General features: G+C 45.4%; 1 protein-coding gene across 1 annotated transcript; it reads left to right on the top strand.

The window, feature by feature from the left end:
* The first annotated feature begins 492 nt into the window (after window positions 1–492).
* Window positions 493–23618, top strand: Tmf1 (TATA element modulatory factor 1). Its single transcript, XM_046425674.2, has 17 exons — window positions 493–829; window positions 4481–5679; window positions 7730–7833; window positions 8708–8834; window positions 10184–10289; window positions 12618–12760; window positions 13006–13172; window positions 13435–13591; window positions 15756–15848; window positions 16609–16765; window positions 17774–17966; window positions 19038–19107; window positions 19269–19361; window positions 20108–20209; window positions 20460–20612; window positions 21660–21785; window positions 22433–23618. Exons 1-17 carry the CDS (start codon window positions 691–693, stop codon window positions 22574–22576), a joined length of 3273 nt encoding a protein of 1090 aa, XP_046281630.1. The 5' UTR covers window positions 493–690; the 3' UTR covers window positions 22577–23618.

The following is a 23618-nucleotide window of genomic DNA, read 5'->3' as shown; positions in this document are numbered from 1 at the left end:
GGGTGGTCCGAGCTTCATCCCCGTCCCGCCCTCCTGCGCTTTCACGCGGACACAGTCCAGCTTGGCCGAGGCTGGCCTGGCACTGGCGCGCCTTCCGCCCCGGCCTCCCAAGGACAGTGCTTCTGAGCTCGCCACCGCCCATCAACGAGGCGGTTCACCCACAACCTCGACGGGCCTCGGCCCCGCCTACTCTCGAGGGCATGGCGTCTGGCGCCGACGGCCGCCCACGCTTCTTGCGCGGTATACAGGCCAAGGCTCGCCCTGGGGTCCGGGTGACAGGCGGCCAGGCGCCACCGGAGGCGCGAGGCGTGGGCTCCCCTTTGCCTGGGGTTCCTCACTAGCGGACCGACTTCCGGGAGGAGCAGTCCCGGCCGGATGTGTCGGAGAGGCGCTTCCGGCGCGGCTGGTTATCCGGCCGCGCGGTCCCGGACGTGACGTCACGCCGGGCTGCACTAACGCACAGGAGAACCCGGACCCGGCACTGTGGACGTGGAGGGGGCCGGCGCATGCGCACGGGTCGCGTCTCGGCCGGCGGGAGGGAGGGTCGTGTCCCGGCGGGGCCGCTGGGCCATGGCCGCCCACTGACCCACCCCCAGCGCAGAGGGCGAGGCTGCCCACTCGACCTGGCGGCCTGAGGCGGCCGCGGCCTCCGCCCCGCTCCGCACCAACGCCCCGCCGGCCAGAGGGGCGATGAGCTGGTTCAACGCCGCGCAGCTGTCCAGCTTCGCCAAGCAGGCCCTGTCCCAGGCCCAGAAGTCCATCGACAGGGTGCTGGACATCCAGGAGGAGCCGCACGCCTGGGCCGAGGCGGCGCCCTACGGAGAGCCGGGTAGGCTGCTCGCCGGCGGTGTGGACGGAGCGGGTGCTGCCGGCGGTGTGGACAGGGTCCTCCCAGAGTGTGCCTTTCCCTCTGCGTGGTCTCCCTGTTCCTACCCTCTCTCTCTCCCCTCTGGCCCAGGTCCTGAGGACTGTGGTGACCAGGACTGTGCTGTCTGCTGTCCCCGTGCCACATCCTGCAGGGCCTGGTTCAGGCCGTTTGCATATCAGATCTGGGGTGTGTGAATGGACTGGCGCTGGCATCCTGACCCCTCCGTGTCCCTGTAGGTGCACTGCTGACTTCTGTGGTTTGGTGCCCCAGTAGGTCACAGGCTCGAGTAGGGCACCACTCTTGGCTCTGAGTGCTTCCTGTCCAGCACTTAGGCTTTTTAATGGGCTTGTCATCTTCACAACTGCCCAGGATCTGTCAGGGTTGGAGCAATGAGGACAGGGCCCTCTTCGGATGTCCTCTTTCCTATATCCACCACCCCAAGGCCACTGGCCCGGAGTCATAACCTTGGGAGGTCTAAGAACAAAGGAGTGTGTAGTTTATGTACACAAAACAGCAGTTTGCTGTACGTCACTCAGACATCCCGGGGCAGAAGACATTGGATTATGACCAGTGGAACCTGGCCCAAAGATTTGGGTTGTTATCAATTTTATAACTGCAGTGCCAAATCTGTCAGATTCTATTTCCCCCTGGAAACTTTATTTTTCATTTATTTTTAAAATTTTAAATTGTTCTTTAGATGTGCATGACAGTAAAATGTATTTTACCACCACAAGAATGGGAATTTAACTTCCCATTCTTGTGGTGGTAAAGATGTGGTGTTACCCTGGTCATACATTCATGTATGAACATAGGAAAGTGAAGTCCGATTCATTCTACTGTTTCTTAAGTCTGTCAGATTTGCTGAAATGAATCGCTCATCTTCAGCTGCTTTTGTGTTGTAAGTCTAAGAACAGGAAGGAGGTCAGCATTCTGATGTGTGGAGTAAAGACTGGCAGATTTAGGGAGTGTGAACCAAAGAGCAAGTTTGGTGAAAGAGCAAGTTATTCTTGACTATGTTTGGTTTCTATTTTAATTTTACATTGTTGAAAAGTTCTGGCTCAGGGCTAGGGATGTGGCTCAGCGGTAGAGCACTCACCTAGCATGTGCAAGGCTCTGAGTTCAATCCTCAGCACCACATAAAAACAAAATAAAGATATAGTGTCCAACTACAACTAAAAAATGTATTATTTAAAAAAAAAAAAAGAAAAGAAAAGTTCTGGCTCTAATCATGAGGTGCTTCATTGTCATCTTACCACTTTTTTTTTTTTTTTTTTTTTTTTTTTTAGAGAGAGAGTGGGGGAGAGAGAGAGAGAGAGAATTTTTTAATATTTATTTTTTAGTTCTCGGCTGACACAACACCTTTGTTTGTACGTGGTGCTGAGGATCGAACCCGGGCCGCACGCATGCCAGGCGAGCGCGCCACCGCTTGAGCCACATCCCCAGCCCATCTTACCACTTTTTAAGATGGTGTCTGACCTTCCTGGAGTAGCTCTACTTACTTTTTTCACATGGATCCCACCTTTTGAATCTCTGAACTTGAGATAGACTTTAAGAATATGTTTTTGAAATCTGGGGCATGAATCCTGCTATATAATTTATTTTTAAAAATAGCTTATTCAGAATATACTCAGGTTTTAGTAAATGTCATAAATGTTTGCTGATCACTTACCATGTTTTAGATAATCAAAAGGACCATTATCTGCAGAACAGAGTAGTTTAAGTGGATGTCAGATAACTGATTATATAAAGCATTCTTCAAGAGACAAATTTTATTCCTGTCATTCATTAGGATGATGATAAACTAATCAGCTGACCTAATAATCTTTCTTGTTCATTTCCATCTTTAATTTTGGTTTTATGTTTTTCATCATTTTCATATATTGAAGGAATGAATTTAGAACTATGTCTCCAAACTAAAGTTTCTGGCATCTTTATCCCATCCAACTTTAAAGTCACAATAAAGGAGAAACTTTAGGGCTGGGGATGTGGCTCAAGCGGTAGCGCGCTCTCCTGGCATGCGTGCGGCCTGGGTTCGATCCTCAGCACCGCATACAAACAAAGATGTTGTGTCTGCTGAAGAAAACTTAAAAATAAATATTAAAAAAAAATTTTTTTCTCTCTCTCTCTCTCTCTTTAAAAAAAAAAAGGAGAAACTTTACTGTAGGGCTTGATGATTTTAGGAACTTTTAGTTATTTGTGCTCTCTCCATTAACTTCTAATTGTGCAGGATTTGTGATAACTCTCCTCAGCCACTTTTTAATTTAGAAAAACAAAATATTTAAAAGAGATGCTGGAAATAATTTAGCAAATATTTCATTTTAAAATTTATTATCAGGTTTTTAGAAGTTGCTGTTTCTTTGACTGATAATTACCCTTTTGCCCAGAATGTTCTTTTCTTTTTTAAAATTTTTTTAGGTGTAGATGGACACAATACAATGCCTTTATTTTTATGTGGTGCTGAGGATTGAACACGGGTCCCGCCCGTGCTAGGCGAGCAGTCTACCGCTGAGCCACAATCCGAGCCCCAGAATGTTATTTTCTGTGAGGTATTTTTAAAAGTCCTAGGGTTAGCTGGCATAGTGGTGCACACCTGTATTCCCAGCAGCTCTGGAGGTAGAGGCAGGAGGATCACATGTTCAAAGCCATCCTCGGCACTTTTAATGAGGCTCTAAGAGACTTAGCAAGACCCTATCCCAAAACAAAAAATAAAAAGGTCTGGGGAAGTGGGTCAGTGGGTCTGGATTTAATGCTTAGTACCAAAAAAAAAAAAAAAAAAAAAAGGTCCTAGAGTTAACTATTTTTTAAATCAAAACGTAGTAGTTCTAAAAATGGTACATTTCTTGAATTCATAATGACCTTACTAATTGATGTCATAATTTGAAACTTGGGAACACATTCTAAGAGAACAAAAGTTTCTTTTAGAATGGGTTTGGAGAGTGGAACTTGGAGAACCGGCTTGTCATTAAGTGGATGAAAATAAATAATGTTTGTTTGAACTTCATGTTCTTATCAGTTTGGTTTGATCTTTGGAAAAGAACATTTGTCTCCAATGTCTTAGGTTCAGTTTTTGAATGTTGACCTCTGTGTAGTTTATAACTGTGTTTCACTATTGCAATCACAAGGATAAAATGAATATGAAACTGATGGAATAGGTCATTTTGTTATGACTGAGCATGACCCATAAGTAAGGATTTTGTGAGATGAATCAGATGTATTTTGGACTCAACATGGGTTGTTGAACATACCTTGGTGGCTGGGGTTGGAGCTCAGTGGCAGAGCACTTGCCTAGCATGCACAAGGCCCTGGGTTCCATCCCCAGCACCACAAAACCACCACCACAACAAACACATGCCACGGCGTTGTTTATTTGCTGTGGAGTGTGTAACATACCTGCCTTTGCTGATGCCGCCCAGGTGCAGTCTACCGATGCTCCTGGTTCCTATGCAGCAGGCAGAGCTGGTTAATGATGCAGTGAACCAGGAGTTTAGCAGGTGCACATTACAGTCACATTCCATAGCTTCTCTCTTCTCTAGATTTACATTCGTATTGGTTTACAATGATGATTGAAATATTAAAGTAATACGTATTTTTTATATTTGTATTTTATCAAAGGAATAAGTCCTGCTGTCAGTGGAGGATGGGATACTTCAACTTGGGGGTTGAAATCAAACACTGAACCTCAGAGTCCACCCACAGCCTCTCCTAAAGCAATCACAAAACCAGTTCGAAGGACTGTTGTAGATGAGTCAGAAAATTTCTTCAGTGCCTTTCTCTCTGCAACCGATGTGCAGGGCATTCAGAAGAGCCCAGTGGTATCGAAGCCCCCAGCTAAATCACAGCGGCCAGAGGAGGTAGAAAGTGGCCTGCATGAACCCTTGCGGGATGCACAGTCAAGACCTGAAACCAGTGACTCGCAAGTGAAGGACCCTCCTCTGTGTGTGTCAGGGGGAGCTCAGGCGGCAGGCACTCCGTCACCTAAAGCTGAGGGCAGGCTCGAGGAATCTGTTGGTGGAGAGTCTGACCTGAAGGCGCCAGCTGCAGGTGTGGAAGCATCAGAGAGTGCCATAACCGTGAAACCAGCTACAGAAAGTGTGCCCCATGGCTCTCCGCAGGCTCTCACCGCAGAAGAGAAGGGCGTGGCTCTGGAGCCCAAGGAGCCAAAGCAGGAAGACAGGCAGAGCAACACCCCGTCTCCTCCCGTCAGCACCTTCTCCTCGGGCACGTCCACCACCAGCGACATTGAGGTCTTAGACCACGAGAGCGTGATGAGCGAGAGCTCCGCGAGCTCCAGGCAGGAAGCCGCAGACCCCAGGTCTAGCCTTCCCCTGATGCAGACCTCGTTCCAGCTGCTCTCCACGTCCACCTGTCCTGAGTATGGCCGCCTAGATGAGCTGCACAAGCTCAGTGAGAGCTGCTGCTCCTCCGATGCTTTTGAAAGGATAGACTCCTTCAGTGTGCAGTCGTTAGATAGCCGGAGCGTGAGCGAGATCAATTCAGACGACGAGTTGCCAGGCAAGGGGTACGCCTTAGGGCCGGCTGTGCTTGGCTCGACTCCGAAGACAAAGACCGTGGAGTCTGTGGAGGGAAAAGCTGAAGGGGAGGCTGATGGAACACTGGTCGCTCCTGCCGAGGAAGCGGAGATGGAAGAAAGTGGAAGGAGCGCCACTCCCGTTAACTGCGAGCAGCCAGACATGGCCGTTTCTCCTGCGCCAGTGGGCGAAGGACACGCTGTCCTGCACAAGGTGGCTGGGCAGGGGGAAGCCGCCGAGGCACAGCCTGAGGCTCTTGCTGAGAAGGAAGATGTTTGCAAGGTACTGTAGAAAGTAGGAGAGGACTTTGGAATGTGCATTTCAGAGAGAAAATAATTTGTTTTAAAACGTTTTTATCACAGCAGGCGCTGTGGCACACACCTGTAATCCCAGTGATTTGGGAGCAGGAGGGTCACAAATAGAGGCCACCTGGGCAATTTAGCAAGACCCTATCTCAAAATAAAAAGGACTGGGGGTGTAGGTGAGTGCTAGAGCACCCAAGTGTTCAATCCCCAAAAAAGTCTTCTTTGATACCAATGACTTGTGCTGATTTAAAAAGATAGATATTTTGCCATTTCAATGTAACATTAAGGACCTTAAAATTGAAAAATTACTGATAGATATTAAGTTATTTGAAATTTCTCCATAACAACATGGTAGAGTAAGTTGATATTTCAATATCACTAAGCATAAGAATTTCCATCTTTTATCTTTGTCATTTAACCCGTGTGGCTTTAAAATCCCCTCGTATGCTATCCTCCTCAGTATGCCAGTTGGAAAGTGCTTCTCTTATGGCACGTATCCTCAATGCCTTTGCACATAGACATGCTAAAATGAACCTGACTATATTGTTCTTAGAATCTTTTTTGCATGTTCACATTATTTGAAGCAAATTTTAAAATTAATCTTTATTATTTAGGTTTAGATGATTAAATATTAATATTTTCATTGATGCATAGGACTACAGTCCTTATAATGCCTTAATTTGCTTTCTCTTTGTGTTATTACTATATATTTATTTATTTTTAATATTTACTTTGTAGTTATAGGTGGACACAATATCTTTTTATTTTATTTTTATGTGGTGCTAAGGATCGAACCCAGTGTCTCACGCATGCTAGGCAAGTGCTGTATCTCTGAGTCATATCCCCAGCCCCGTGTTTATTTATTTTATTTATTTAGTTTTATGATATTACCAGAACCCAGAGATTATGCATTCTAGGCAGCCACTCTACACCGAGCCACATTTCCAACCCCTCTTTATACTTATTTTTGATATCTCCAGTGGGTAGGTATCTTACATGAATGAGGAAATAATTTTGTTTTTCCTTATAATTTTTAGGTATAAAAATTGAGTTGGATCTGGAATCTTTAATAGACTCCTGAGATACAGGATGTCTTGAAATGTCTTGTAACTGCCATGTGTTGAGTTATTTAATAGTTTTAAAAGTGCCAAATGCTGTTACTAAGTTTAACATCATTCACAAATACAATGCCATGGGGTATATTACTCAAATTAATAATAGCAGTATACTATAAAATTCATAACAGTACATTGAATTCCTAGAAACCAACACTCTCATTCTCAGGAAGATATTTTAGGGTATTTTCAGTGTACTTGAGAAGGAAAGTCACCCCGCAGTTGACACAGTTTTAACTCAGGTCAGACTACTGTTTGGTCCAGCAGGTCCTCTTTTTCCCTCGGGTACCTGTTCACCTGTGCTCCAGCACAATCTGAGGGGTGAGATGCCTCAGAACCACTTTTTGTTTTGCTTTATCCGAGGAATTCTGGAAGCCTTAGAAGTACATGCCTATGGGCTTCCAAAGTTACTTCTGTTTGTTAAGTGCAGAGTGTCATGCTAAAAAAATCGACATTCGGATTATAGAGTAGTGAAGAAAGCAGAGGCTCCCTGATCTCTTCCAATGCATCTGCCTTCCTTCCTCTTTTGGTGGACCTACAGGCTGTTCCAACTTTTGCTGTTACAAACAGCCTGCTGTGAATATGATCACATGTCACCAGGAACCTTCTCCTGTGAGGTGGACCTGCATGAGGCTGTGGACCTGCTTGAGGCCGTGGGCATGCACGGCTGGTCTGCGGTTCTGCACCACAGTGTCTGGCTCTGCACTGGCGCCAACCTGGGCTGTTCTGATGAGCACTCTCCTGCTAGCTGCACAAGTTCTTGTGCCCCTGCTGCTCTGAGTTCCCAGTGTTGTTTTGGTTGTTATGAGATAGTGTTGTCTTGTTTATCATGCTGACTGAGTTCATTGCCTGCATATGTTCAGTGCGCTTTTAAAAATTCAGTGTTTTGACTTTTATGTATTCTCTTTTCAGACAGTTGAATTTCTGAATGAAAAATTGGAAAAACGGGAGGCTCAGTTATTATCTCTTAGTAAAGAAAAAGCACTCCTAGAAGAAGCATATGACAACCTGAAGGAGTAAGTACTCTGTGAACGTGAGTGGCTTGCATGTTCTGTGGAGCCCCGTGTACATTGTGTGACTCAGGGATGGTTTTGAAATTAAAATGTCTTGTGATTTAACTTGTTTACAATTACTGAAAATTGAATAGTACTTCAGCCAAAACCTTACTCAAAGGTTTCAGATTTTCTTTACCATGTTCCCTTTGGCATAGAAGAGAGAGATTAAAAAAAGGAAAAAAAAAAACCCACCCAAAAATAAAATTCTTGCACTGGGGATGTAACTTGGTGGCTGAGCCCTTGAGCCGTTTTCCTGGCATCTGTGAGGCTCTGGGTTCAATTGCTGTACGTCAAAAACAAACAAACAACAAACAGAAAAACCCCATCTTACCTCTTTTCCCTTATTACCAGTCTTCTAGTAAAACATGTTTAAACAAAATTGTAATAACCTAGTCAAAATACTGAGTGTTGATTTGCTTTAAGGAGATTGGAGAAATGAGACGGAAGATTCAGAATTGAGACTTTATATTTGAGCTGCTTTGAAATAAACTAAGCAAGTAATTTTTTTTCTAAAAGTTACTCAACTTAAGCCAGGTGTGGCGGTGCACGCCTGTTATCCAGCAACACAGGAGGCTGAGGGAAGGGGGGCTCCAGCCTCAGCAACTTGGTGAGATCTGTCTCAAAAGAGAGAGAATAAAAAGGACTGGGGATTTAGCTCAGTGGTGAAGCACCCCTGGGCTCAAACCACAGTTCTCCCCCCTCCCCAGAGTTATCTAAACCTGATCCATGTGAATAAGGTACATGCTAAAGAAATGTCTTCATTTTGAGAAGTAGGCTGATCTTGTCATGTCTGGGCTATGCAAGACAGTGTCTTCATTCTTGTGTTTAAATGCAGCGAGATGTTCAGGGTGAGGGAGGAGAGCAGCAGTGTGTCTTCCTTGAAGGGTGAGTTCACTCAGAGGATCGCAGAAGCAGAAAGGAAGGCTCAGCTGGCCTGTAAGGAGAGAGACGCTGCCAAGAAGGTAGGCAGACACACTTTGCACCCACCTGTTGTATGCTGGTATTAGAAAAAAGAAGATTAAAGGATATGTGTAGTATATTAACAACTGGGTTATAAGTTTTTATACATTTAAATTTGTCGTTTTTAAATATAGTATAAGATGTAAAAAGATGTTGGTTTCTATAATTTTTATGTTAATATCTGCAAGGTATATAGCAAAGATGATCAGAATGATTTTTGTGAATTATAATTCCATCAGAGTAAATTAACACTTAAATCTAAATGGTATTATTAATTTTAAAAAATTATCTTTACTCTCATTTATTAATTTCCAGCTACTTCAGACATACTATCTGTGTGTGTGTATGTGTGTGTGTGTATATATACACACACACACACACACATATATATATCAAAGTAATTTTAAGATCTAACTTTCTACTAGTGATTCCTTTTGGGGATGGTGTTGACATATTCTAATGCAGAGTCTCTCACCGTCCGTGTTATGGATACTGCATGTTGTGGGATCTGTTCTGAGCACTGCAGGCTGTTTGGACAGCACCCCTGGCCAACCCATGACATTCCAGTGTTGTACCCTCTTCTTCCTCCCCATCTCCCTGCCTGTCACTGTTAATGCCAGATGTCTTGTTGGGGGCAGTTACTCTGGTTGGGAACCAGGTTGTAATGCTTCTAATTTGGAAAGCTGCCTGTTTCAGACATTGTTTACAACTGAGGTAGTAATTAGTGCTTGAGACCAACTATTGCTCATAACATTGTCTCTGCACTTGCCCTTTCCCAGTTAGGTTGCTTTCCCCCTCGTTGAGCAATGTTAGTATGAATCCACCATTTTCCTACATGTACTCCTCAGAAAGGAGAGACGCCATATCAGGCCTTTGTGTGCTTGGTTGCTTTGATTAGCTGGCTTGGTCCAGGTTCCGACGTCAGCTTGACACCACCTAACCAACCCTCCTGATTGTTGTTCTGAAGTGACGTTCACCTGTAGAGTGGATGTCTGTAGATAGTGAGGGTACTGCACGTGAACTTACAGCTGGGGATCCATGGCAGATCACTAACATGCATGGGGGCCTGGATTTGATCTACAACATGGCCCCCTCAAAAAGGTGGTTCACTTATTTGCATTTATATTTCTATATTAAAATCTACTTATATATCAGAATTTAGATTCTATATGGCATGTTCTAAGCTGTTTTATTAGTCTTAGTTAACCAAGGTAATAGGTCAACTGAAGAAAACTCAAAAATGTATTATAGAACTGTGATTATGGATGGCTTCTTCGGGTATGGGGAAAATGGAAAAATATGCCTAGATAAAAGTAACTTTATAGTACTTACATATTTGTTTTTAAATCAGGAAGTCAAAAATATAAAAGAAGAACTTGCTACTAGACTGAATAGTAGTGAAACTGCAGACCTTTTGAAAGAGAAAGATGAGCAGATTCAAGGATTAATGGAAGAAGGTATGTAATCTTTTGATTATGAAAAATATTTTAAGAACAGGGAAAATCCTTGTCATGTGACAGGCAGATGTTTTCGAATAAAAATTGCTGAGCTGGCCCAGCCACTTGGGAGGCTAAGGTGGGAGGCTTACTTGTGCCTAGGAGTTGGAGGCCAGCCTGGGCAACATAGCGAGACCCTGTCTCAAAACACAAAAGACAAAAAAGTAAATAAATTAGAGCAAGGAAGGTTTGGATGTCAGTGACAGGAAATGCCTGTTATGGAAGCAGGAGAGTAGGATGCATCGGGACAGATAAAAGTATACATGTTTTTGTTTCTAGGGAGGTCAAAAAAAATTTCAAAAATAGGCAAAACTCAGGTTGCCTTGTAAAAGCTGTGACAAGTTTGAGGGCCATTGTTGAAAGATGGCTGTTGCAAGAATAGGAAAAATACTGTCTCTGGCTGGGTACAGGGTGTAGGGGTTCACATTCAGTAGTGATGGTGATGTTCTCATTGTCTTCATGTTTTAAATTTTAAATTATTACATTTGACCAGGTCATAGAAAGTAAAGGTCCATCATGAGATAGATCACTTCTAAGGGACATTGATGGATTTCTTGTGCAGAGAGGAGGTTTTGGATGAAGTGGTTAAGTCAATTTGTGTTTTTCTTTATTAATTAAAGCTTTTCAAGAGGTAGGAAATAATACTTGCAGAAATGCTTGAAGTATAGGAAAGTGTGTGAGAAAGAAACAAGAGGTGATAGAAGGAAGCCTGATTGCTTGTGGTCTTGTTCAGCGCAGTGCAGAGAGTTCAGATCACATGGGCCTTCCTAGTTTGAGAACAGTTGGAAGCAGTCAGTTCATTTGAGACATGGAGCTGTACTCAGTGTTTTCATGTGTTGAGCTGACATTCATCGAGCAGCCCGGCGTAGTGTTCTGGTGCAGCTCTAGTTCGGCCTGTCTTCCTGTCCTTCAGGAGCTTGCTGCAGTGGGAGGGAGGTGTCCCTGCAGATAGATGTGGGGCAGAACTCCAGGCCCTGAGGGAGGGGAGTCACAAGACCCACCAGCAGGACTTCCTCATGCTTGTGAAGTCCTCCAGAGACTGCAGGGAAGGCTAAATGCATGTTTTATAACTTAGGGAAATTATTTAAACATTGTTAACAAATGCCTCAATTTGAAAATTTAGTAACTTAGTCTGGGGGTGGGCTGCACTGAGTGATCTCCCACAGGAGCACTCAAAGTGCCCTGTCCCCCAGAAGTGCTTTTAAGACCCACACCTGAAAGCTCAAAGCCACAGGCAGACTACAGGGAACGTCTGACCCCTTCATCACCTAAAGGAATCAGGTGGTACCGTCCTGCCCTGTCCTTCTGCACACCGAGCACTGCCCTTATCCAAGCCACTGGACAGCCATTGTAGACGGCTTACATTGTGGTTTTCAGTCTCCTAAGGACTCACCCATTTTCCTTCTCAAGTACCCTGTGCTGCCTTAAGCCTTGATTCTGAGGCGTGGTCCACTGGAGAGTCCATGGCTTTTCATAGCTATCGTAGGCTCACACTCGGGCACTGTCCTGTCCCAGGACCCAGGGGAGATTGCTGCATCTGGCTCTTAGGTCTCGGGCTTCAGAATAGGGGATTCTGCCCTTCTTTATGACTTAAAGACTAGAGTCCAGGGCAGTTTTCCAATAGCATGTCCATGTTCAGAATTTGCTACTTATTTTAAGAGAAGCTTCAGATGAGATTATTAGTGAGAAATGCTCTGGTCAGCTCTGCACCTCTACCTCCTTGCATCCCAGGCAGCCATGTCAGGAGCTCCCACCTAGAGGGGTGAGTGTCCTGGTCAGCATTGCACCTCCCTCTCCTCACATCCCAGGCAGCCATGTCAGGAGCTCCCACCTAGAGGGGTGAGTGTCCTGGTCAGCATTACACCTCTCCCCCCTCGCATCCCAGTCAGCCATGTCAGGAGCTCCCACCTAGAGGGGTGAGTGTCCTGGTCAGCACTACACCTCCCTATCCTCACATCCCAGGCAGCCATGACAGGCACTGGCCTCCACAGGAGCTTCATACTCCGCTTGTTCTGGGGGTGATACCAAGGTTCTCATTGAAGAGCACGTGTTTCTCCCTGAAATGCATAATATTTTGGAGGAGTTCTTTAAAACTGTCAGAGTCCTGTCCTGCAATTTTCACCTAATAGGTTTAGTCTTTGATTATTCCTGTCCAAATCAGTTTTAACACTTTGTTTTTAAAATTTTTATTTAAAAATTCCCTTATTACATCACTAGTGAGATAAACAAGCTGTTTAGATTCTCAGAAAATCATCACCAGATTGATTTCTAATTTTTTACTGTTGCCAGGAGAAAAACTTTCAAAGCAGCAACTACATAATTCTAACATCATTAAGAAATTAAGATCTAAAGACAAAGACAATGAAAATACCATTGCAAAGCTGAACAAAAAAGTGAGAGATCTGGAAGAGGAGTTGCAGCATTTAAAGCAGGTGAATGACAGCCGTTCTCTACGTACCTGTTGTCACCACTTCTTGTAGGGACAGCTGGCCCTGGTTTTTGGAGTGTTGGGAGTGATTCGATCAGATGTGTCATGGGAGAAGAACTTTTCAAAGAATTTACTCAATGTATTGTTAAGAGTTTTCTCCATTATTTTAATACCTGAGATTCATGGGATACAATTATTTACCAGGTTGTTGTTAACTAAAAAAGACTTCTGTGTGTTTTTATAACATAGGTCCTTGATGGTAAAGAAGAGGTTGAGAAACAACATAGAGAAAATATTAAAAAGCTAAACTCTGTGGTGGAACGCCAAGAGAAGGATCTTAGCCGACTTCAGATGGAATCGGGTGAACTTGAGGAGAAGAATCGAAGTATTCAGGCTGCTCTGGACAGTGCATACAAGTAAGGATCAAGCCCAGCGCAGCGGGTCCGCTGTCAGGGGGAATGAGGACAGGCCTTTCCTGCTGTCGGAGCCCGAGCAGCATTTGACGCCTGTGTGGGAGCTGTCACTGGTCAGCAGGCTGCAGAGCCCTCCCGGTAGCCGGGTTTGCTGTGGGGAGCTCTCCTTCATTCTGCAGCCTGCTGTGCTAACAGAATCTCACCAGCAGGCTCCTAGTTAACTGCACATTATTTTAAATAAAAGTTGTCGATCTAATTTTTTAAGAGAACTTACTGATCTTCACAAAGCCAATGCTGCAAAGGAGAGTGCGGCCCAGGAAGCGGCTCTGAATCGTGATGTGAAAGCAAAGGAAGAGCTGTCCGCAGCGCTCGAGAAGGCCCAGGAGGAAGCCCGCCAGCAGCAGGAAGCGCTGGCCATCCAGGTGAGCAGCGGGTGGTGGACGGACGGACATGGCCGTCTGTGCCTTTGTTGATACTTTGCAAGTCAAACAGCTCTTGCTGGCCTGAATCAGACCTTCTGTGGTGCTACGGGGATCTTGGTGGGCATTTTGAAGAGTGCTGCATTGTGCAAAATGTGATTGTGTGTTGTGTTTAACATTGTTATTAAAGAGAGATGTTTACACTGTGCATATTATTTAATTTTTTGTGAGCTTCAGAGTTATTTAAGAATATTATAGTGTTGGGGATGTAGCTCATTGGGAGAGCACTTTCTTACCGTGCATGAGGCCCAGGCTTCAAACCCCAGCTTTGCCAAAAAAAGAGTAAAGTATGATGGAACTAAGTGCCTTGTTTCCACAGAATGTATATATGCACATAATTCTTATGTACAATTTCAAAAGAGCATTTATGTCACTCTTTAGCTCATTCATGATAGCTTTGGCAATCCAGGGCCTTAGATGAAGGAGGGAAAACCGAGTTTGGGAGGCTTTGTCTTCGGAGCTCATCAGTTGGTGGACATTTTGAGTTATGTGTGCGTTTTAGCTACTATGAATGTTGCTATAAATATCCATATATAAGTTTTTGTATGAATGTGTTTTCTTTTTTATTATTTGTTCTAATTAGTTACACATGACAGTAGAATGCATTTTCATACATCAAACATAAATGTAGTTTAATTTCTAATTGTGGTTGTACATGATGTAGAATCACATGGGTCATGTAGTCATATATGCCCATAGTGTAATATTGTCCAATTCATTCTACTGTCCTTCTTACCCTTATGTACCCCTCCCTCACTCCCCTCTGTCTAGTCCAAAGTACCTCTGTTCTTCCCTAGCCGTCCCCCGTCCCTATTGTGAATTAGCATCCACATATCAGAGGAAACATCCAGCCTTTGGTTCTTTGGGACTGGCTTATTCTGTGAGCGTACTATTCTCCAGCTCCATCCACTTACTAGCCAGTGCCATAATTTCATCTTCTTTAGGCTGAGTGATATGTTGTTGTGTGTATGAACCACATTTTCCTTATCCACTGTATGCCTATGTTTTAAATTCTCCAGGATGCATACCTCAGGTCGTATGGTAAGGCCACAGTTAACTTTTTCCCAGTTTCCTTCAGGAGTAGATCAGAGCTTCGTGCCCTCTATTCTCTGGCCCACATTCGTTACTGTCTCTCTGTTTTATTCCTGTGACCCTCATAGTGGGCGTGGAATTGGCATCTCAGTGTGCTGGGTGATGTGGAGCTGCTTCTCCTGTGCTGATCGGCCACTTCTGGGTCTTCTTTGGAGAAGTGTATTGACATATTCTAATCCTTTGTCGCTTTTCCTTTCTTATTTGTTTTTGTGGTGCCGGGGATGGTGCCCTTCTCTTAAATTGGACTGTATTCTCTTTATTGTTGAGTTACTAGAGTACTTTGCATATTCTGCAAACTATCCCTTGATACATACAGGGTTTGTGAATGTTTTCTCGATTTTCGCGATCGCCTCCTTTGATACACAAGGTTGTGATTTGACGACGTTCAGCTTGTGTGTCCTCTGCTGTTCCACGTGTTTTGGTGTCGTGTTTAAGAAGCAGTCCTTGCCCCAGCTTCTGCAGGCTTCCAGCAGGCTGCCGAGGAGTTCCTCCGATGGCTCTCCAGTACGTCTTCTGCTACGATGTCAGTTTTCCCCATTGATTGAAAAAGCTAATTTCTCCTCATTGACCCCAGACGCTTTTGGTTCAATTTTACATTTTGGATACATAAAACATGTACACAATTCCAAAGTGAGAGCTATATAACAAAATATATTCTGGCAGCACCTGCTTCCAACTCACCTGTCTCCCTTTCGCTCCACTGAGCGCCTGCTTTTGTAGCGTGTCCACTCCTGTGGCATTTGGCCTGTGTGGCGGATTCAGCAGACGTGGCGTCTCTCCTCCATGCTGTGGAGGGCTGAGCCTGGCCCCCTTGCTTTCCTCATAGGTGCTGGATGTCTGTCGTTTTGGGACTGCTTGCTAAGGGGTGTGTGGCAGTTGTGGGTGGAAGCTCTTCGGACACTCCGAAGTACATAGCAATGTGCGTGAGCAGCCAATCACTGCGGCGTGACTTACGTAGTTAGCAGGACGTTGTAGATGACGCATGGGCAGGGAGATGACTTGCTCTCCTCTCCAGGTGGGGGACCTCCGGCTGGCGCTGCAGCGGGCAGAGCAGGCCGCTGCCAGGAAGGAGGACTGTTTACGCCACGAGATCAGTGAACTTCAGCAGGTACTGTCGCAGCTTTCCCCGACAGTCAGAAAAGGTGGTTCCTGGAAATACATATGGACTCCCTGGTGTCGCGTAGAGCTGAACACATACTGTGGCTGTGGCTCAGGTGAACAGAGGGGCACCTGAAAAACAGATCCAGGAGAACATCCAGCTTTGTTTTGGAGGAAATAAATGTATCATGATAGATCTGTTAACATTCAGTATTTTGGGTTTTATTTTACTTTTGTTTTATGTTTTCGCAGTGCTGAGGATTGACCCCAGGCCTTGCCTGTGGCAGGCACTGGCCTCCCTCTGAGCTATAGGCCCAGCCCGTCATATTGCCCTTTGAACCGTAATGGCTGTCCTCCTCACGGGGATCGGTCTTCCGTGACTGGGCAGACAGCCATTGCCTGGCTTCTGTTGCTCTTCCTTTTCGTCAGTGAACGTACCTAGGAAAAGGGAGAGGAAGTAAAGTTCCCACCGGTGCTCTGTTTTCTTAAACACTTAGACGTACCTGAGCCAAGAGGCAGCTCCGAGGAGTCTTCACCTTCAGACTCACCACGGCTGTCTTTGCAGTGCTTTACTACGAAGCACCCACTTGGATTCTCTGTGCAGCTTTTTCCAACTGAAGGATTGTGTAGAAAAAAATAGTTTCATAAAACAAATAGTTTTCTTTTGTAAAAACAGTTTTTTCCCAGACATCTCTGATGAAGTTCAGGTTTTCCAGTGTTTTGGGTATTTTTATTGTTGCTAGTCATGATGACTTGTTCTCTTGATTCAGAGGCTCCAGGAAGCAGAGAACCGGAACCAGGAGCTGAGTCAGAGTGTTTCGTCGACAACGAGGCCGTTGCTTCGACAAATAGAGAATTTGCAGGCAACCTTAGGGTCCCAGACGTCGTCGTGGGAGAAGCTGGAGAAGAGCCTTTCTGAGCGGCTTGGTAACTGCCTTGGCCTCCTGTCAGGAGCGGGGTGGCTGGGGAATCACGGTGGCTGGCCGTCCCGTCGTAGCTGGGCAGCGGGTTCTGAAGGAAATGCCGACAGCTTCCTTGTGCAAGCCCTCCCCGCTGCCTGCCTGCCCTGGCTGGCCTCTGCTCCTGGGCCTTGTCCTCTCCCTCTTTGGGAAGGCAGGTGGCCCCATCTCAGTAGGCTGTCTGTGTTCCCCTGCACGCCTGTTGGGCGCTCTTCCACTCACGTGTCCTTCACATGTCCTTTACGCTCACGCGTCTCTCGCGTCTCTGTCCCTGCTCTAGCTGGATTGTTGGTGTGTCCAGTTTTGCGTTGTGAGTCTCCCACCCTGTGGACCTGGCCTTTGTGAGTGTCTGGCAGTCCTTCCTCCTGGTCTGCAGTGTCTCTCCCTTCTCCACAAGAAGCCAAGTGTGACGCAGTGGAGGAGTCTGTTTCCCTGAGTTTTCATTCTGTGACTTGCTTCTGCTGTCCGTGTCATACTCTCTGCTTGGCCTAGAGCCTCAAGATCTTCAGTGCTCTCCTGAGCTTCATGGTTCTGTGTCGTACATTGACATTTGTGATGCATTTTGAGTTAACTTCCATATGTGACGTTTTGATAGAGATCTTTTTGTTAAAACCCTGCCTATGGACGTCCAGTTGCTGAAGGACCATTTGTTATTGCTTCTCTTAGTTGCTGTTGCAGCTCTGGGAGGGAAGCCAGGGCTTTGCACTGCTGGTCAAGTGCTCTCCCATCAAGCTGTATCCCCAGCCCCAATCTACTGCTCTCTGAATGCAAAGGTTCATTTTCAAAGCATTTTACTTTGGGAAATGAGTGATAAAGCAGGTTTCAGTTCAGATTGCTCATTTGTGTCAGCGGGCAGTGCTGGCTTAGGCAGGAGATAACTGTCGGTTGAGCTGGCCACAGGCCTCGCTAGCTCCAGTTTGGTCAGCTTGGCGCGTTGGTCGCGGGTACATGGTCCTTCTTCCTCTCCTATAACCAGCTGAGTCGCAGACCTTGTTGGCAGCAGCAGTGGAAAGAGAGCGGGCAGCCACTGAGGAGCTCCTGGCCATCAAGACCCAGATGTCTTCCGTGGATTCACAGAATTCTCTCCTGAGGCAGGAGAACAGTCGATTCCAGGCCCAGCTGGAGTCGGAGAGGAGCAAGCTACGAAAACTGGAGGATGAAAGTAATCGGTGAGCATGTTTGGTGGTGTGACCGTGCGTGGTATTGTTGGTAGTTTCCTGATATTTTGAAGCCATAGTTAAAAGCGTCAAAAGCATCATAACACTAAGAACTGAGAGCAGGATTCTCAGCGTTTGAAGTTGGGATAACTGGTAAAAACATGTCAAGATGGTGCTGGGACTCTAAAATTAGGTGATATGGGTTGTTTGTATTTACATTTTTCCAGGGAAAGCATTCATACGGTTGAATCAGTTTTGTTTTTTTTAAGTCATTAGTAAAAACAGACTAGTGTGTGTGGAGACCACTTTGCTGGAGTCATTTTGACATTGCAAGGTCTCAGCAGCACTGCAGGCTTCCTGTGCACTGGAAGCCACCGCTGTGAGGTCACCTGAAGTTGTGATCAGTGTGTTTTCCCCACTGAGCTCTTCTTGGAAATCCTGCCTTTAAAAATATAGTTAAGTAAAAATGATTTACAAAGAAAATATCTGAGCTTTCATAAATATCTTTTCTTTCGTTCAGTACTGGGGATTGAGCCCAGAGTCACTTTACCACCAAGCTCCGTCCCCAGTTCTGTTTTCTTATTCATTCATTCATTGTACTGGGGATTCAGCCCAGGGGCTCTTTGTTGGTGAGCCACATCTCCAGCCCTTTGTATTTTTACTTTGAGATAGGGTCCTGCTAGGTCATGCAGCCTGGCCTTGAACTTCGCATCCTCCTTTCTCAGCCTCCTGAGTTGGAGTGATTACAGCTTGGTGCCTGGCTTCCCTCTCACTTTTTTTGAGACAAGGTCTCACTGAGCCGCCCAGGCTGGCCTCAAGCACGGGAGACTCCTGCCTCAGTCTCCCAAGTGGTTGGGATGGCAGGCGTGACCAGCATTTTCATAGAAGCCCTGCTCTTAGAGATTTGAGTGCACTCTAGAACAGGGTGCTCAGCCTCCCTCTAAAGGAAATCCTAACAAGCAGGGAATAAAAGGCACAGGGCCTCTTCCCACCAGTACCGCCTACCCTAGGGTGCCCCTGAGTAGGAGTTCTGTGGTCAGTCCCTTGCCTTTGAGTCTTGCTTAATTCTCTCTGCTTTACCAGGTACCAGGTGGAATTGGAAAATCTAAAGGAGGAATATGCAAGAATGCTGGAAGAGACTAGGAGAGAAAAGGTGCTACTTTGGGTGCCCCCAGGGTACATGGTTCTGGGTGGAGGGCGGGGCTGCTGGCTTCCTCAGCTCTGCAGCAGCTGGGCCAGCAGGAGTTTCTGCTTGGCCCTAGCCTGCCGCGGATGTCTTAGGAGAGAATCACAGAGACCGTCTCTCTCCTCTAGACGCTGTTGAACAGTCAGTTAGAAATGGAAAAAATGAGAGTCGAACAAGAAAGGAAGAAAGCCATTTTCACTCCAGAAGCAGTGAGAGAGAAGGTATTGGATTCTGTTGACTTTTGTGTTTTGTTTTGGTATCACCATTTAGGAGCTGTTGTAATGAGTATTGTTTGGTAATTCGGCTTATCTGTAGTGCCTTTTTTAATGTGTAAAATCAATGTAGTAATGAATTTTAGTAGTATTACCAGTGTCCTAGCAGAGTGGATCAAAACTAGTTTGAGTATATCCAAAGACATTTGAATTTCTAGGCCTTGAATTACAGAATCTCTTCCTCTTTTTAGAATGAGTTTTGTAGTGTCTCACTGAAACTCATGTACCTGATTGACCCACAGGCAGCTTAGCAGTCGAAGTGTGGTCATTTCCGTAAAGTGAGTCTCCTATGTTTGAAGGGTCGTGGTGCACTTGAAGTTCGCATAATATATTAGGAATAGTGTATGTTAGTGGAGATCACCTTTTGAATGTATTTGGAATTTTTAAAGAGATACAGTAAAAAATAAAATATATAACTCAGAGTCTTCCTGGTTTGTAAGACCCAGTGGTAATTTTATTTTAAATAAGTAGGTTTAATTGGTGGTATGTTACCTAACCTGAATCAGTTCTTCTAGTTGTTTCAACAAAAAAAATCCTCATTCCATTTAAGAAACAGCAGTGGGTCCCCTGGTGACTCGACAGGTCTGTCTGTCTGGTCTGAGATCATCCTGAACACGGGAAGGGCAGGGTCTGTCTGGGCCGCTCTTGTCAGGTAACAGAGAAGTGCCCCCCTGACGCCGTCCTTCCTCCCCTAGGAGCGAAAGCCCCTGTCCGTTTCTAGCACTCCCACCCTGTCGCGCTCCAGCTCCATCAGTGGCGTGGATATGGCGGGGCTGCAGACCTCTTTCCTGTCCCAGGTAACGTATGCTTCCTATGCACGCCTCTCTCCGACACGCAGCGGCAGTGTGCCGTGTCCGTGGCCTCTCATCTGCGTGTGGAAGGGTGGGTGATGAGTCCTGCCTTTGTGAAAGTCCTAGCCTTCTTTTTCTAATGTGGATGATCTGAGTGTTCCTCCTTGAAGTCCTAGACCTTCTAAAGCAGTAATCGACAGGATCGCTCTGTTTGAACCTGGTAACGCGACACATGTGCTTTCCGTACTTAAAACAGGATGAGGCTCCCGACCACCCGTTTGGACCAATGTCGGCCTCGGCAAGTGGAGGCACGCTGTACGATGCCGTGAGGCTGGGGGCAGGCTCCAGCGTCGTGGAGAGCCTGCAGTCTCAGCTGAAGCTGCGGGAAGGGGAGATCGCTCACTTGCAGGTGTGGAGAAATTGAGTGTGCTGTCCCAGGGAGGGAAGCGGGGGCCCAACAGTGGCACCTGAATCCCAAGAAAATCGACAGGCAAAATGAAAGGGTTCCACACGAAGCAGACAAGGGATGTCACATACCTTAATGGTGACAGCTAGGGACAGATGAGCCGGCCACCTGGCTGCCGGCACCAGGCTGACTTGTGTCCTGCCACAGGACAAGCTGGCTGCAGCAGGCCTCCTCATGGGCTGTGGCCTGCCCAGGGGACCCTGAGGAGCCCAGGGGTCTGCTCCTTGGCACAGCCCTTTCCATGCAAAAGGGGAGGTGCTGAGCTGAGCCCAGGCACTCCTCCCAGACTTTCCACCCATGTCCCCAACACCCCTGGGGGAATGCGGAGCGAGATCCTGTGGGCAAGGGGAAAGAGGCAGCATACGTGGACAGCAAGCAGCTTTCCACTGCCCTTCTTGCTTTCTAAAAATTCCGCGCACTAGGAAATGTGGACCATTTTACGTGCTTTCAGTGTGGACCTGACGTACACAGAGTGTGGAGGACTTCTTCTACTTCCATCATATGCCTACAGTTCCAGGGTAATGGACTCCATTAGGAGAACTGGAACTGGCAAGCAGTGAATCAGAACAGTCTTCTGCTCCGTGCTGGTGTAGCCAGGATGGGTGCCGGGAACCCTGGCTAATCTATCTGGCAGTGACCACAGCCTCCCTCCCTGTGCGGTTGGGAGGGAGTCCCTGCAGTGTTTCCATTCCTGTTGTTCTTGCAGTAACTAGAATACTGAAGGGTGTGTCACCTCTGAGATTAGAAAAACATACGTTTTTCAAACAAGTGTTTGGATTTTCTTTAGCTCTTCACGTCTCTCTCGCTCATCGTCATTCCTAAATCCAACCCTCGGGGAGGTGGTATTCTTTCTCTGCTGCTGTTGGTTTTACTGAAGGGGTAGCACAGGGTTGTAACAGCGACACCTCTAGTTCATTGAGTGTTTCTACATGAGTAAGTGTATTAAACAAGGTAAGATGGATTGGAACTTTTTCTGGTGATATTCCTCAGCTAGAAATCGGCAGTCTAGAAAAGACCCGATCGGTAATGGCTGAAGAGCTTGTTAAACTGACGAGTCAGAACGACGAACTAGAAGAGAAAGTGAAGGAGATTCCCAGGCTTCGGGCTCAGCTCAGGGTACGTGTCCTCACTCCCAGGGTGGGGTTGAGCCCTCGGCTGTCACGTTATGTAAAATGGGTGTATGAGTTGGGCCACGTCTTTGAAAATCAAAGGGTTTTAGTATCTGAGTGAAGAGCTTTAAAGAGGACTCTGTCCTGCTCGCATCCTCATCCACAGTGGCTTCCACTCGTGCCAGTCCCCATGCAGGACGGACGGGGTGGCCTGGCCGAGGCTCACTTGCAGTAGCCGTGCTCTGGGGCATCTGCTCCTCCACGGTGGGCACTTCCTCCTGCTGTGGACACTGCTGCGCCGTGGTGAGAGCAGGTGTTCTGGGCCTGTCCTGTGGGCCGTGCTCACCCCTCAGTGCGTCACAGGCTGCAGTGGCATCAGGCGTGCCGAAATTAATGGGAAAGCGACTCAGGCACGGACAGGGAGAGTTCCAGATGTGGCCAAGAGAGAGTCAAGATTCACATTCAACTAGGTTTTTTTTTTAATCTTTTTTTGCTGTTTATTCCAACCCACATAGATTGTGGTGCGTGTTTTGTTTTTAAAAGAGGTATTATATACTTTTATTAAATCCGTCAGATGTTTAAACTGTTGATTTATTTGTGATAACCGAAGATGTTCTGTATAGTTATTTTAAAAATTACAAACATATTTTTCAGGATTTGGATCAAAGGTACAACACTATTCTGCAGATGTATGGAGAAAAAGCGGAAGAAGCAGAAGAACTTCGATTAGATCTTGAAGATGTGAAAAATATGTATAAAACTCAAATAGACGAACTTTTGAGACAAAGGCTCAGTTAACTTCTGAAAATTGAATTCCCATCAAACTGAATGTAAACGTTTACTATCTAAATGTAGACTTCCAATAAATTCTTTTCTAGAATTAGGAAATGGAACTTCTGTAGAGTGCAAAAATTTTTTTAAAAACTGTTTTACAGTATGTAGTAATATTTGCATTTAAATTATTTTATGCAATATTTGAACTTTATTTTTGAAACTATTCTTTAAAGATTTTATTTTTAAAGGCATTTGACTTTTTTTCCCCCTTTTTCCTTTTTCTTTGTTTGCCTGGAATAGCACAGAGGTTTAGTACTTTATGTACTGCAGTATGGCCAGGGAAGAAAAGGGGTGTTCATATATTATTGTAGATATATAACTAATTGTATCTATGATTTATATGTTTGTATATATTGAGAACATTTAAAAAGTAATATTAACAAACCAAAACTTTGAAATCTTTCAAACTTAAATATTCAACATCTGATTATTACTTGTGAAAATGTTTTAATTAAGTGTTCAAGGAAAAAAGTTATTAAACCTGTGGTTATTAAATTTTAAACTAATTTTTTTCTTTAAAAGTCACACTGACACTGTCTCAAATTTAAAGTGAATGATTTAAACTTTCAAACTTTTTTTTGTGGTACTGGGGATTGAACCCAGGAACACTGAGCCATATCCCAAGCCCCTTTTATATTTTCTTTTGAGACCGGGTCTTGCTAGGTTGTCCCAGCTGGCCTCTAATTGCGGTCTTTCTGCCCCAGCCTCCCCAGTAGTTGCGATTATAGGTGTGCACCACCCCACCCAGCTTGATTTTTTTTTTTCTTTTTTAATTGAAAACTTACTTCACCCAGCTTCTACACAATTAAGTGTGAACAAATTTTGGCATCTCTTGGTACCTATCTATAGAAAATTGTATATATTTAATTTATCTAGGCATAATCTGATAGTGGAAAATTTTACTTACAACCGTCTGGTGGCATCAGTTAAGACTTAAGTGATTTTGGAGAGGTGTTATTTTACTACCCTTTGAAAAGAACCAAAAGTAATAAAATTATTAACATAA

Source organism: Marmota monax, unplaced genomic scaffold, assembly GCF_021218885.2.
Source record: "Marmota monax isolate L192 unplaced genomic scaffold, Marmota_monax_Labrador192_F-V1.1 WCK01_AAM20220418_F8-fsc00028, whole genome shotgun sequence".
In the NCBI taxonomy this organism is placed as follows: domain Eukaryota; kingdom Metazoa; phylum Chordata; class Mammalia; order Rodentia; family Sciuridae; genus Marmota; species Marmota monax.
This window is presented reverse-complemented; position numbering and strand designations above follow the sequence as displayed.